Source organism: Hevea brasiliensis, chromosome 7, assembly GCF_030052815.1.
Source record: "Hevea brasiliensis isolate MT/VB/25A 57/8 chromosome 7, ASM3005281v1, whole genome shotgun sequence".
NCBI lineage: Eukaryota > Viridiplantae > Streptophyta > Magnoliopsida > Malpighiales > Euphorbiaceae > Hevea > Hevea brasiliensis.
Window position 1 is genome coordinate 7,093,622 of NC_079499.1, and position 14,619 is coordinate 7,108,240.

The 14,619-nt window shown below is 34.2% G+C and overlaps 2 protein-coding genes across 3 annotated transcripts; one reads left to right on the forward strand and one right to left on the reverse strand.

The window, feature by feature from the left end:
• Window positions 1-601: 601 nt before the first annotated feature.
• LOC110662290 (uncharacterized) lies at window positions 602-11,452 on the forward strand. Of its 2 annotated transcripts, none has more exons than XM_021821219.2 (14): window positions 602-1,075; window positions 2,315-2,424; window positions 2,891-2,953; window positions 3,047-3,239; window positions 3,403-3,507; window positions 3,602-3,732; window positions 3,864-4,443; window positions 4,536-4,601; window positions 4,799-4,875; window positions 6,416-6,697; window positions 7,585-7,918; window positions 8,347-8,499; window positions 10,040-10,579; window positions 11,018-11,452. In XM_021821219.2, the coding sequence occupies exons 1-14, from the start codon at window positions 812-814 to the stop codon at window positions 11,204-11,206; spliced, it is 3,087 nt and encodes a 1,028-aa protein (XP_021676911.2). In that variant the 5' UTR covers window positions 602-811; the 3' UTR covers window positions 11,207-11,452. The 2 variants fall into 2 exon arrangements, with proteins under 2 accessions (XP_021676911.2, XP_021676912.2); XM_021821220.2 differs by having other exon boundaries at window positions 937-1,075; window positions 2,311-2,424.
• Window positions 11,453-11,658: 206 nt separating this feature from the next.
• Window positions 11,659-12,966, reverse strand: LOC110662291 (ras-related protein RABA5e-like). The gene is made up of 2 exons (XM_021821221.2): window positions 12,280-12,966; window positions 11,659-12,127 (listed from the first exon to the last, which is right to left on the reverse strand). The coding sequence occupies exons 1-2, from the start codon at window positions 12,620-12,622 to the stop codon at window positions 11,814-11,816; spliced, it is 657 nt and encodes a 218-aa protein (XP_021676913.2). The 5' UTR covers window positions 12,623-12,966; the 3' UTR covers window positions 11,659-11,813.
• Between the last annotated feature and the right edge of the window lie 1,653 nt (window positions 12,967-14,619).

Genomic DNA, 14,619 nt, shown 5'->3' on the forward strand with positions numbered 1-14,619 from the left:
AGTTATCTTAATTACAGTAAAAATCATAAAGTGCCTTCTTTGCCTCCTCGTTTCATTGAATAAGAATGGAAAATATTGTTGATTTAATTATTTTTTAATTTTAAAATTTTGTAGTAAAAATTTGTGAGAAATTTATTTATAACAATGAAAATTTTTAAAAATTTATTTATAAGTTGAGTTTGTGATTGCTGTTTTAAAAAATTACTTAGTTTTGTTAATTATTGATTTTGAGTAATTTGAGATGGAGATGGTAAAAAGGGAAATTTATTTTTTTTTAATTATTGAAAAAGAAATTTATTGTTTAAGATGTTTTGGATTTTTCTTAATATAGTTAAAAAGATTTTTTTAAAGGAACATTTTTATTTTTATTTTTGTTAAATTAATATTAAAAATTTATATTATTAAAATAATTTTAAAATTGTGAAGTATCGGATTTAATTAAAAAAATAAATAGTAAACACAACTCTCTTTTAAGTTTGGAGAACGCGTGAGATTTTCGCGCTGCTGTGGAAGCGACGCGTGAAACTTCCTGTCGCAAAAGCCAAACGAAAAAAAAAAAAAATGTCTTAAAGCTGAAGTCTTTTTTAAAATTATTATTTATATTTTCCAAGTAAATAGGAAAATTCCTCACCCGATAAAGCATATGCTTTCTCCAACCAGGCGCAGATTCCCTTCCTTCCTTGCACGGATACGAAACAAAAACGCATCTCTTTTTTAATTTCCTCCCTTTCTCATTGGCGCGTTCACTGCGGAATTGCAAATCCAATTCAAATTATAGGGTTTAGACAAACTCCCAAAATCTCTAACAGCAATGGAATCGATACAGAGCCGAGTAGAATCATGGATCAGGGACCAGAGAGCTAAGATCCTCAAGGTGTCTTGGGCCCCACTGCAGTGGAGAATGAGGTGGCCGCCTTGGTTTCACAGCGACAGAGAACATAGGAAGAAGATTCAACAAGAATACGAGCGCCGGAGGAAGCAGCTTAACGATCTCTGTCTCGCCGTCAAGGCCGATTCCGTCTCCGACTTGCAGGAAATTCTCTGTTGCATGGTCCTCTCCGAGTGTGTATATAAGGTAAAACACTAAAACTGATCATTAAGTTGTACAATATGGTAAAGGAAAGGATGCATTGAGGGAAAGTGGAGTTTGCTTTATTAGGAATTGGAAATGCTTGTTCGATGTGTTGAGCTTTACTGTACTTCAGGGGTTAATTGGTTATGGAGCAAGGAATATTGGATTGTGTTGTTGATAGGTAGCATTGCAACTCAGTATAGAAGGCTGTTGTACATTGTTCTTTGGAGTTGAAATATTGTAGGAAATGAAGTTAATGCACTTTGCTCCTGACCTTGCGAGCAATGAAACAAGATAGGGAACTTTAGACATGCGACATTGTGAAATTTCATAACTGATTATGTACGAATGGTTGACATTATAATTGCTGTTTGGTTTGATGTAAGCTGGATGTCTGCTTTGATTTGGTTATGGAGTGAGGAGTATTGGATTATGCTGTTGATGGGTGGCATTGCAACTTAGCATAGAGGCTGTTGTAAATCGTAATATTTGTAATTGAAGTGTTGTAGGACAGGCTATTTGAGTTGAATAGGGAAATGGATTAGTATTGGGGAATACAATCCAATCTTCAAAATATGCATCAGGCTATTTGTTAGCCACCCAATCTCTTTTCTTTTTCTTTTTTAAAAAATTATCTGTGAAAAAAAAAAAACTATATTTTTAAAGTACTAAAGGAGCTGTACGTGTCACTAATGTAGTCTAGGACTACAAAATATACAAAATCTATTGTTAGCCCCCCAATCTCTTTTCTTTTTCTTTTTTAAAAAATTATCTGTGAAAAAAAAAAACTATATTTTTAAAGTACTAAAGGAGCTGTACTTGTCACTCATGTAGTCTAGGACTACAAAATATACAAAATCTATCAACAGCATTTACAAAAGCAAAATCATCACAGATAGAATGAAGTGTGATTATCTATATAGTAAAACCTATCAAATGAAGATTCTACAAGTGACAATCTCTAAGCCTATCAAATGAAAATTCTATGTTTGCAAAAACTCTCTAAATGGATTCTTAACTTCTTATTAATGATGAACTTACAATTGTTACTTTAAAAATGTGTTAAATATAAAATTTGATATACATGTCTCTTGACATGGAATAGTCCCCCGTACAACTTCAGCTTGCAATTAAAAACTGTGTAAGCTATACCTGATTGCTTTTCAACATGGTCACCATTCTGCTTAAAGAAATGAAACATGTCCCATTTATTTATGATATTTATGCTTCATTACAAGGTAGAGACCTGCTAATGAGATGGTTCGGGCTTTGAACAAATTTAAGGCTGACTTTGGAGGACAAGTTGTTTCTCTGGAGCGTGTGCAACCCTCTTCAGATCATGTTCCTCACAGGTTCTCTTACACTCCTTACTTAAGTTAAATGAAAATTGCTAACCAGTTTGATGACTTTATACATTCTTAGAAGTTGTGGTTTTAAGCAGGCTGTTTTCATGTTTTTAGAAGTTCCAATTGTTTGATATCCTTCTGCAGCAGAAATTTAGAATATGGATCATTAATGGTTAATTTATGATGGAGAATTTTGCTACATATCTTACGTTCTAATTATGTTCCATGTCCAATTTATGATGTAGGTAACTAGGTATGGTCTTTGAAGCCATGTTTATTGACTTCTATATTGTCCTTAGTATTAGTTAGAAGCTTCAAGATGATTGAATCTAGGAGTACATGGATTGGTTGACAATAGGGTATTCATAAAACTTCCCCAGTTAAATTTTATTTAAGACCTGTTTTTCTGATTCTCCTGATGTAATTTTTATTTGTGGTCATATTATAGTTTATTGTACTTTTATTGCTGAAGGTACCTATTAGCAGAAGCAGGTGACACTTTGTTTGCTTCCTTTATTGGGACAAAACAGTACAAGTAAGTATTATGAATATTTCACGGATCTACTTTCTGCAGTATTTATGGGCTAAACAAGTAAAATCCCTCCTTTCAATTTAATTTTATTGGCAGGGATGTTGTGACCGATGTAAATATACTACAAGGTGCTATATTTCATGAGGATTCCATGGAGGATGCTGCCCAGATGGAAGCCTGTGAATCTGTGCAAGGTGAAACTCTAAAGGGAAATGGGGAAAGTCAATGGAATCCTCTTGAATCAAAGCCTAAACATCTGAAAGATCAGCCAAAGCCTGCCGCTCATCGAGTAAGACAGCTGCTGGTCATTTTTGCAATGCATTTGAATACAGTATTTTTGTAGATGTTAATAAATCTTTTGACAGTTATATCGATATTGCACTTCACAATTTATTTTCCTCCGTAAATGTTCCCTTTCACCTGCCTTTTTAATTTTTAAATCATCATCTTAGGGTTTCTTGGCTCGTGCTAAAGGCATACCTTCTTTAGAGTTGTACAGGCTTGCTCAGAAGAAGAATCGAAAACTTGTATTGTGTGGGCATTCACTTGGTGGGGCAGTAAGTTTGAATAGCTTGCTCTCTTAAGCTTTATTGAATAAACTGCTTTTGATTATTGCATTTTCATTTTCCCCTTTTTTTCCAATCTTTTTAGGTGGCAGCATTAGCTACTCTTGCCATCCTGAGGGTTGTTGCTGCATCCTCTCCATCAAAAGAAGATGAAAAGATTCAGGTTAAATGTATAACATTTTCCCAACCACCAGTTGGGAATGCTGCTTTAAGAGAGTACGTCTTCTTTAATCTTCATTTCACAAATTAACAATTGAAAGTGTAGATAACTCATTGGTTTTCTCTTTTCTGAAACGTTGAGACAACTTAATTTACTGTTATCTTTTTTTTCTTCTTTTCCTTTTCAGCTACGTCCATGAAAAAGGCTGGCAGCATTATTTTAAGAGTTACTGCATTCCTGAAGATTTGGTGCCCCGTATCCTTTCTCCTGCTTATTTTCATCACTATAATGCTCAACCTTTGTCAATGAATACTGAGGTTGAAACTACCAGTCAATCAGTGTCAAAACATGAGCAATGGATAGAAAAATCAAGGGCACAGAAGCCAAAGGAGAATGAGGGGGAGCGACTGGTTCTGGGTTTAGGCCCTGTGCAGACTTCTTTTTGGAGACTTTCGAGGCTTGTTCCTTTGGAGGGAATTAGAAGGCAATTCAATAAGTACACAGGAAAACAAGTTGGTCCCATAGGGACATCAGTGACAACTAATTCTGGTGTAACATCTACAATTGAGGATGTAGTTGCACCTCAGTCTCTCGAAATCCAAGAGGGTTCTGATGGCATATCTCTTAAACCATTATCTGACACTAATAATGGGCCACCAGAGGAATCAATGACTGGAAAAGTAGGCGAAAAAGGAAATGATAGAAGTGGAGATAGAAGAAACTGGCATGGGGTACCTTATTTACCTTCATATGTCCCATTTGGTCAGGTAAGAACAGGAACAAGCCACCCTCATTATTGAGCCTGATATATTTTGAAAAATTATTCTTGATATGCTAATGAGTATTTTATTTGCAACAGCTGTATCTAGTGGGAAATTCTTCAGTGGAATTACTATCTGGTGCAGAGTACTCAAAATTAACATCGGTAAGGTTTTCCTTTGCTAATTCAGTTTTTGGTTTTGCTTTGGTTATGGCTTTTCTTTGTGATGGGAAATTTAACATTATGTCTTGCACAAATTGCATGATTCACTATAGCTTTGCATCTTCATTTGTATTGGCTGGAGGCAATCAATTCTGGGATCTCTCATTTTGTTTGCTTTCTTCTGGCAAAGACATTTTCAGGTCAGATCTGTGATTGCTGAACTAAGGGAACGATTTCAATCACATTCAATGAGATCTTATCGGTTTCGATTTCAGAGGTAGTATATCGTTGTTGATAGTAGTTTACCCTCTGTACTTGTTAAACTTATTTTGTAACTTTCACTGTCTGCCATTGCCCTGCTTCCAATGGTTCAATGTGCAAGCCTTTCAACCTAGGTCTTATTTTTACATATTTAATGACTTCAACTTTAGTTTGATAGGACAGCCAGGGTTGCAGCTATGTAATAGAATATAACCTGAGCAGATGGAACGATATGTACAAGTAACTTTAAACTTTAAAGCGCTTAAACAACTGTAATTTTCGAAAGATCTGAAATTTGCAGTGTCTTACAATAATATTACCTGAAACTTGAAATTCTCTCTCTGCCGGATACCATCCCTTGAAGACATTCAAAACTTTAGTAACTGGACTTTCATGCTTCAGCTTGGAGTGATATCAAGGAGATGATGGCACCCTCATGGTTCCTGTTTCTTGTTGGATATAGGTCAATTTTGATTCTTTTTTAAGATGAAAGCAAACATTTTTGATCTGGGGGAAAGAGGTTCTTTTGTAGTAAATATTCTTGATTCTGGGAGAAGTTTTGGATATTCACCTTAGGTACAAGTATTAGTTTCGTATCAATGTTGGTATTTTAACCCTCCCCATTAGTTTCCCCTTGAAATGTAACCCAGATTTTGCCCCCTAAAAATTGTGGGGCTAGCTGGACTGTGAGAACAATGCTATGAAACAATAAACGAACATAAATAGGTTTAGAAATTGTTTCATGGGCAATTGCATGAGGGACACGCTACTGAAATAGTGTAGTGAGGTTAGCTGTCCAAATGGCTACTGATGTGGCTCTGACTGCCACTTCATGGTTTTTAAAATTGTAGTATTTTTGGTATATTTCTCATAAATCACAATGAATTCTCATGGATGTGCACACAATGCCTTTTTCTCCCTCATGGACATTTTCTGTTGAGTTTGTGGTTCATATTTCATAGAAAAAGTAGTGCACACTAAAAGCTTCAAGCAATCTGGCCAGGGGATGTTTCATTGAGGGTATAGAGTGTGAGTTTTTCCTATTCTTTCATGTAAAAGGAAAACGCTAGGGTTAAAGTGTGAGTTTTTCCTATCTTTCATGTAAAAGGAAAACGCTAGGGTTAAAGTGTGAGTTTTTCCTATCTTTCATGTAAAAGGAAAACGATAGTATAGTGTATCTATAAATAGACACTTGTAATCTTCTCCTTCACAGTGAAAATTGTGGGCAGCTCTTTGTGGACATTGTAAGCACATTACTGAATCACATATAATTCCTCTTGTAGTGTTTTCTCATGTTTCTTACCTTTTTTGTGTGTGAGTTGCATGGATAATTTTTCAAAAATTTACCCTCCACCCCCTTCTATTTGATTGTGAAGATTCAAAAACAAGAATGAAATGGTGTCTGGTTGATTTGATTGTTTTTAAAAGACTTGAGTTGGATTTCAAATTTTAAATAACTGCGTTCTTGTGGTTTTTGGAAAAAATTTTTGTTGCATATGCAATTTTGGATTTTTTATTAACTGCCATGAAATGTTCACTGTCCTTTTCATGTGCAGAATCTATGACATGTGCATGGGTGATGCTGCTTCATCTTTTCCCGGAATGGAGCAAGTGCCTCAGTTTGTGCATTTGCAACAGTGGCTTGGGCTTGCAGTTGCAGGTGCTGTAAAGCTTGCTCAAATTGTAGAATTGCCAGTTATTCGCACAGCCACTTCAGTTGTCCCTCTAGGGTGGAATGGTGTTCCTGGTGAGAAGAATGGAGAACCCTTAAAAGTTGATATTATCGGTTTTGGTTTGCACCTTTGTAACTTGGTCCATGCTCAAGTCAATGGTAACTGGTATTGTCCTTTGTCACCTTTTTCTATTTGTCTTTTGATGCAATTTATAAAGTTCAAGAGATTTTTTAGCATCTAATATGATGACTAAATAGTGACACAATTTTGAGGGTCATCAGGTCATGTCTTAACCACTTAGATAAACCTGAACACATCCTAACTGCAAATTGCTTGCATAAGTTTGTTTGATTTGAAGAGTTGATAAAGCTTTGCTATCATTGTCTCATTTTTACCCCCATATGGCATCACTATCATTTATCATCACTTTTGGCTGGATCTCTTTATTGATTTTGTTTTATTCTCTGTTTATGCATGCTCAACCATCTGCATTTTCTCTAAATCCTTTCGACGTAATCTGCAAACCTTTTCTGTAACATGATTTTGAGTTTTGAACCTGAGGACCCTGACCTAAATGTTTCTACATGAGCAGGGATGCGATTTCAGTACTTTTTATATCACACACATTTGGTGAATGCAATTACTTATCAAGAAAAATCTCTCTTCATGATGCATGCATTATAATGCATTCTATGTTGCCTTTTTTCTGAATTAGAAACCATTTACTTGATTAGCTATGGGTTTGTAATATACCCAAATTTTCTTTTTTCGTCCATTGTGGGGCTTGTTTGGCCTGTATGAAAGAGATTAGCCATCATCATTCCTAATCCTCACCGCATACCAATCTCTAATATTTGATATTTACGCAACTCAATTCAACTACCTGGTCTAGGCTTGCCATATGGGTCATTTTACTCCGTTTCATTTTGGTTTAGGGAAGACAGCCACTAATGTTGTAAATTTGTAGCTCAAGAAAACAATTGAGGGGAAGGGGGGTGGGGTGGAGGTTACAAATGTGACTTAATTCTATGTTGTGTGCCTTTTGCATCCAGGTGTGCAACTACAGTGGAGTCATTTCCTCCTGCACCCAGCTATTCTTCAAACCATGAAGTACAGCCAGAACTACAAAAGATGAGGGTTTTAGTTGGAGCTCCTCTGAGACGACCACCAAAACAACCTATAGTGGCAGATTCATTGACGCCTGTTTTTCCTTCTATTGATTCAGATGCTGATAATCTCAATGAAGGACATAGTTTAGGGCATCAGGAGAAATTGCTCTGCCCTGAAGGTTTGACTGATTTTTGCATTTATTGTACAAGTGATTTTGCTACTGTCTCTAAGGAGGTCCATGTCAGAACTCGTAGGGTGCGGTTACTCGGACTTGAGGTAATTGTACTATCAATTCTAAGTCATAATTGCTCCTCTCTCTCTCTCTCTCTCTCTCTCTCTCTCTGATGTAGAGCAAAGAAGAATAAGGAACAAATCCTTAGGAAAAAGGGGAACTAATTCTCAGTTGTATTATTTTCAATTAATAATCATAGTAAATAACTAATAATAATATAAGATTTAACCCTATTTGTAGCACTTACAACCCTAATCAATTTAGGAATACAAATCCTAATTCATATCTAATTAGGAATAGTAAATAAGATAAACTTTCTAAATAAAATATCAACATAATTACTAACCAATAGAAACTCTTTAAATTTCCTAATTCTATAATGATTAAAGTTCCTAAGTAGAATTCTCTTCCCAGACTACATTACTCTTTCTCTCTCTCTCTATGCATCTTACCATGATTCTTGTATGCATAGGGTGCTGGTAAAACTTCTCTTTTCAAGGCAATTATGGGTCAAAGCAGACTAACCACCATTGCCAATTTTGAGAATATGCACATAGAGGCTGATGTCCAAGAAGGTATTGCTGGTGGTGTATGCTACATTGATTCAGCTGGGATAAATTTGCAGGTATATTTTCCCTTACATTATATTTGATAGAATTTACTTATGCCTTCAATGTAATCACAATTTTATACAGGTCTCATTACTTTGATTATTTAAAATATTTAATATAATGCGATGAAACGCCTATTACATCATTTCTTCATCACTATTTAGCTAATTAATGCCCATTACATGCAAAAACTTCTGTATTCATGATTTTTTTATTTATTTTTACTTCTACCACCACTACAATCCTTTATTAATATTAACATCCTGTCAGGGTTGTTAACCCCAAAATGAAATTTAGAGGAACTTGGAAGGAGATTAGGAAGAGAGAAGTAGAAATAGAGAGGATAGAGAATGAGAAGAAAAGAGAGAGATTGTATTTCTTGTTAAACAAGAATAATCCCCGAACTTATATGACAGCTCAGTAACTACCTGAGCTCAGGTAGTTATCCCTAACCTCCTAACTGCTTCTATAACCAATCTAATCCCTTTCCTGCCAATTACAACAACTCCCAACCAACTCAACCGACTCTTTAACACTCAACTAACTTCTTTAACGACCCAAAACTGCTATTGCCTCATTCTATACTTTCTCTTCTGATATGTAATACATCCATCCCTGCTACCACTACTACCATGAACCATTTCCTCCACACCCTCCCTTTCTCTTGCCACTGCCTCTATCACACCCAACTATCACTGTCACCAGGTAAAATACATACAGAAATATAAATTATCATTATATTACACTACAATGATATTAATTTTACAACAATAGATAAGAATAGAATGATAATTATATTTCATTTCATATTTTCATTAGGGATGTCAACTCCTGTCTGTTGGGTATTTGCCCTTCCCTGCCTCGAATGTCCATCCCATTTATTAACCGGGTTGGGGTCGATGTTCAATTAGAAACTAAAATCAATTCCCATTCGTTACAACCGTAATGTAACGGTAACGGTCTATTGTTTTGCAAATTTTTTTGAAAAATTTGTAAAATTCATGAAATATATACTCAACTCAACTAAATCTTTATCCCAAGAATTTGAAGTCGGCTATATGGATTCTCTTTCTCCATTCTAAACGATTTTGGGTTAAATCCTCGGACATGTATAATGTTTCTAGGTCATGTTGTACTACTCTAAATTCATGAAATATATAAATATTTAAATATATAGGTGAAACTAAAATATCAATAATAAGTATAAATACATCAAATAAAAACATTAAATCTATCATCTTATACATCATTACCATTTATCAATTTAAAACTAAAATAACTGTGTAGATAGTAAAGAACTAATCTTACTGCGCTAAAAAAAAAACAAATAACTCACCCTTTTGGCCTTTGGAAGATATGGACGTACATTGCTCTCCTTCACTTCAAATAATCCTTCACTTAAAATAAGTCTTCACTAATTGATGATCTTAGCTTAAGAAGGTAAAGATTTGTAAGAAGATAGAAAATCTTAGATGGAAAGTTGGGACAAATGTGAGAAACAGAAGCAGCGTTATAAGTTTTTTCCCTTTTCTCCTCTGTATGTCTATATTGCAGGACCTAAATATGGAGGCCTCTCATTTTAGGGATGAACTATGGATGGGAATTCGTGACCTCAGTAGGAAAACAGATTTGATTATTCTGGTGCATAACATGTCGCATAAGATTCCTCGAAGCAGTAGCCAAAATGCATCATCTCAACAGCCAGTACTTTCACTTCTTTTAGATGAGGCTAAAGCTCTTGGAATTCCTTGGGTTCTTGCTGTAACAAACAAATTTTCTGTCAGTGCACACCAGCAAAAAGCAGCAATTGATGCTGTTTTGCAGGCATATCAAGCATCTGTAAGCACCGCAGAAGTTGTGAATTCCTGTCCTTACGTAATCCACACTGCTGTTGCCAGTGCTTCTTTGTCGCTGGCTGCTGCAGAGAGAGATTCTGGTGGAAGGATTGGTGGTGAAAAGCTTATTTTTGCTCCAATTAATCTTGTTCGGAGGCCATTTCAAAGAAGAGACACCATTTTTCCCGTTGAGGGTGTGAATTCACTTTGTCAGCTTGTCCACCGCGTGCTGCGGAGTCATGAAGAGGCCTCGTTACAGGTAAAAATGTTTAGGAATTATATTCATTACAGAAATAGGAAATTTAAAATTCTATTATTTAGGAATTCTGTTAATTTTATTGTTATTTCCTAGTTTGAGTTTGTTTAGTATTCGTAATTTGTTTCTCTTGATTCTTTAGTTTCTTCTTGTACATCAGAGTTGCATGCATTTTTGGGTCACAATGTGGACTTTTAATCAACCTAAATGAACTGGAATGCCCTCCATCTGATGTGTCCAATTTGCTAGGCATCTTTTTCTACCTTGAAACACATCTTCTATTGTGTGTGTGTTTATATATATATATATATATATATATATATATATATATATATATATATATTTTGGTTGAACAATGCAATGGATGATTTGATAGATTTGATCTGCTTGATATGGTTTTGTAGAAATATTAAATCTTTCGTGTGTTGTCTTTCACTCCAGGAACTAGCTAGAGATAGACTTTTGGCAGAACTGACACGGGAGCGAGCAATGGCAACAGATGCAAGACGAGAGTCTCAAGCCAAGGCATCTTCCTTGACAGCTGCTGCTGTGGGTGCTTCCCTTGGGGCTGGTGTTGGCCTTGTCTTGGCTGTTGTCATGGGTGCTGCATCTGCTTTACGGAAGCCCTAAGCAAATATAGATCTTCTGAAAATGGAAGTTCCATAGCTGGTGTAAATTGTATTTTCTCATTGGTTAGATGTAGCGTCAATAGCAGCAGACTTGCCATTTGTTTATTCTATTGTATTCATGTAAAACCATTAGAGTCCTTAGAGTTCTGCTTGCTTGAACTTCTCATCCTTAGACAAACAGTGTAACACCCGAATCTCATCACCGATTATCAAGAAACAGTAAATCGAGAGGAATGCATTCATTAAACGCACGAGTCTTTGATAGATATGGACACATACACACACAGTTGAAGATTAAAACAAAGAAAAAAAACATAGGGCAGTTAAGGTTAATTTTCAAGCTAAGAAGAGTCAACAGCAGCACGTAATTGTAGTACCTAGTTGAATTTCATTGGTAAATAGATCATTTGATTACCAACCCCATAACTTCAGGAAGTTGAAAAAAAAATAGAGTTAGAAAAAGGCAAATTTATGACGTCTTTTTAATATTTAATTGAAATGAAAATGGAAAATTCATAAGTGATCAACGCCAATATAATAATGACAAAATGCAAATTATAAAAGAAAAAATGGTGCAATATTATGCCCAGAAAGGTGAAGAACAGAGATCATGTAGAGCAGCAAGAGAGAGTATTTTGCTTTGAACTTTCTCCCTCCTTAACCAGACTGACTCGGTTGACAGTCAACTCAGCCTTGTATGAATCAGAATTCAGAATTTTCTTGCTCACGTTGTTGTATATCTCACGGATAACCACCTCGAAAGCTGTCTGAACATTAGTAGAATCAAGGGCTGATGTCTCCATGAAGAATAAACTTTCTTCTTCTGCAAGGTTTTTGCCCTCCTCTACACTCACCTCTCTAATGTTCTCTAGATCACATTTGTTTCCTACAAGCATTCTTGCCACTGCAGTATCGCAATGAGCTGCAAGATTATTCAGAATAAGTTAAAAATCGACGATTTTGAAAAACAAACTCATGAAATAAAATGAACCCAAATTAGCATGTAATTACCAATTACCTGGCCATCAAAACCACAATCAAAGAAGAAAGATAAAAGAATAGAAAGAAACTTACCGCTGAGTTCATCCAGCCACCTTTTGACACTATCAAAACTTGTCCTCCTAGTGATATCATAGACAATTAGTGCACCAACAGCACCTCTATAGTAAGCAGAGGTAACAGCTCTAAACCTCTCTTGGCCAGCAGTGTCCCAGATCTGTGCCTTAATTTCTTTGCCATCAATATCCACTCCCTGGGTCTGAAACTCTACCCCAATTGTAGCCTTAGAATTGCTATCAAACTCATTTCTTGCAAACCTTGACAGCAAATTCGATTTCCCCACTGCAGAGTCACCTATAAGCACTATCTTGAACAAGTACTCTTCACCTCCTGCTTCCACTTCCTGTTCTCGACCCATTGCAGAGTTGTTCTTGATGTAACTTTGATTCGTGTGCGGCTTAAATCATATATAGATGATGGGTTTCAATATTTTCCTCTTGGGATATGCGTGTGTAGCTTTACAGAGGAGGAAAGGTGGCACAGACACGCTGCGTGATTGGCGGCGAGTTTGGGGTTTTTGTAAGGGAAGTTCGCTGCTGGCTTTTGACTCTGGAACTGGAAGGTGGAGCTTTTATGATCCCTTTCAAGATCATATTAGATAAGGGAAATAAAATTGTGATTTTTCTTGAATTTATTTGAGTTTTTGATAGCATCATTTTATGGTGTTATTTGATTTAGGTCATTTCTTAATTATATGCTAACTAACATGAAATTTTGTAACTGGATTCATCATTTTTAATTACCAAGATTGGTGAATTAGACCTACTAAATTAATTGGACTCTTTATTTATTTATTTATTTTTCAATTTCTGTTAATCTTGGCTGCAGGAGTGAGTCATAGCAGGAAAGGAATTTAAAACCTATAGCTGCTGCTATTAACTGTCTTCCTAACTTCATCATGCTGACTGTACCAAATCATGTGTTTCCTCTCATCATCATATTTTTGGTATTTTAAAAAAAATATTATTCCTCTTTTATTAAAAGTTTATGTAAGGAAGTCTAATTTAACTTAATTCAGCAATTAAAAATATATTACTTAAATATTTTCGAATTAAGTTTTATTCTTTCAATTCAACTAAATCTTTATTTCAAAAATTTAGGATCGGCTATATGGATTTACTTTCTCCATTTTACGAGATTTTGAGTTAAATCTTCAGAAATGTATAATGATTTTAGATCATGTTATACTAATCTCCTTCAAGTCAATTTAGATCTACTCTTTTTATTTTGTCGTGTATTATGAAAATATTATATTTAACCATTAAATTAATAATTTAATAACTTTCTAAATGAAAAGCCTAATTAAAAGGAAATTTTTAAATCAATAGTAAATAAGAGAGTTCAAAAGATTAAATGCAATTATAATTCTTGAATCTTGAACATTTAATTGGAAAATATCAAAATATTTAAAGTAGATTGATAATGCGTCTGGTGTTTTTGAATGGCTAATTTAATTAAATCTTATATTATATGAATTCGGTTAATATATAATTAAGTTTAAAAGAGATCCGAATTTAGAAAATAATATGAGCATTGAATTTGTATTATATTCAAATTTTATATATTAAATATTTATTATCTTAATCAATTTAATATATAAATGATTAAATAAATATAAAATATATTTTTAATAAAGTTTTATGTATTATATTTTAAATAAATTGAATGTAAATACTTTATCAAATTATTAAAATTTTAAAATATAAATTATTAATAAATATATATTATTTTGATTATTAATAAAAATATATAAAATAAATAAATTTAAGTATTATTTATATAATAACTAAATTTTAAATAAATTTAAATATAAAATACTAATAAATCTCACCAGAAAAAAAATAAAAAAGCAATACATCACACACAAAAAATAATATTTCAACAAAGGGACGGCTGCCTACCATTATACAAATGTGATAACCTGGGGCTGGCTGATGATCTCCGATTAATGATTATGCAAATATCTCCTTCCATGCTAGGATTAAAAGATATACATATATATATATATATATATATATTGATTTCGATGTGAACCATTACATCTATCACTCAAGTATATCGAAAGAAACCACGGTATTTATATTAGGGTCAAAATTTTAAAAATCTTCACAAACAAAATTATGAAATATAGATATGTTTCTAATATTCTGCTTTTAAACTTTGAGAATACTCTTAATTGCTTACCCTGAAGCTGAGTCAATGTTTTGAATGGATAGCAAATTGCATAGAATATGTCAGTTAGAGGTAACTTACTAGAGATTATTTAATGTATATATATTATCTCTTATAATTATATGAAATTCGTTCGGAGGCTTTACATTTTTCATCTTCAATGTGTAGATAATGACGAAATCT

Coding starts and splice junctions, on each gene's coding strand:
- LOC110662290 (XM_021821219.2), top strand. CDS start 812: ATGGAATCGATACAGAGCCGAGTAGAATCATGGATCAGGGACCAGAGA. Junction 6,698..7,584: donor GCTCAAGTCAATGGTAACTG/GTATTGTCCTTT, acceptor TTTTGCATCCAG/GTGTGCAACTACAGTGGAGT. Junction 10,580..11,017: donor ATGAAGAGGCCTCGTTACAG/GTAAAAATGTTT, acceptor CTTTCACTCCAG/GAACTAGCTAGAGATAGACT.
- LOC110662291 (XM_021821221.2), bottom strand. CDS start 12,622: ATGGGTCGAGAACAGGAAGTGGAAGCAGGAGGTGAAGAGTACTTGTTC. Junction 12,128..12,279: donor GTGGCTGGATGAACTCAGCG/GTAAGTTTCTTT, acceptor ATAATCTTGCAG/CTCATTGCGATACTGCAGTG.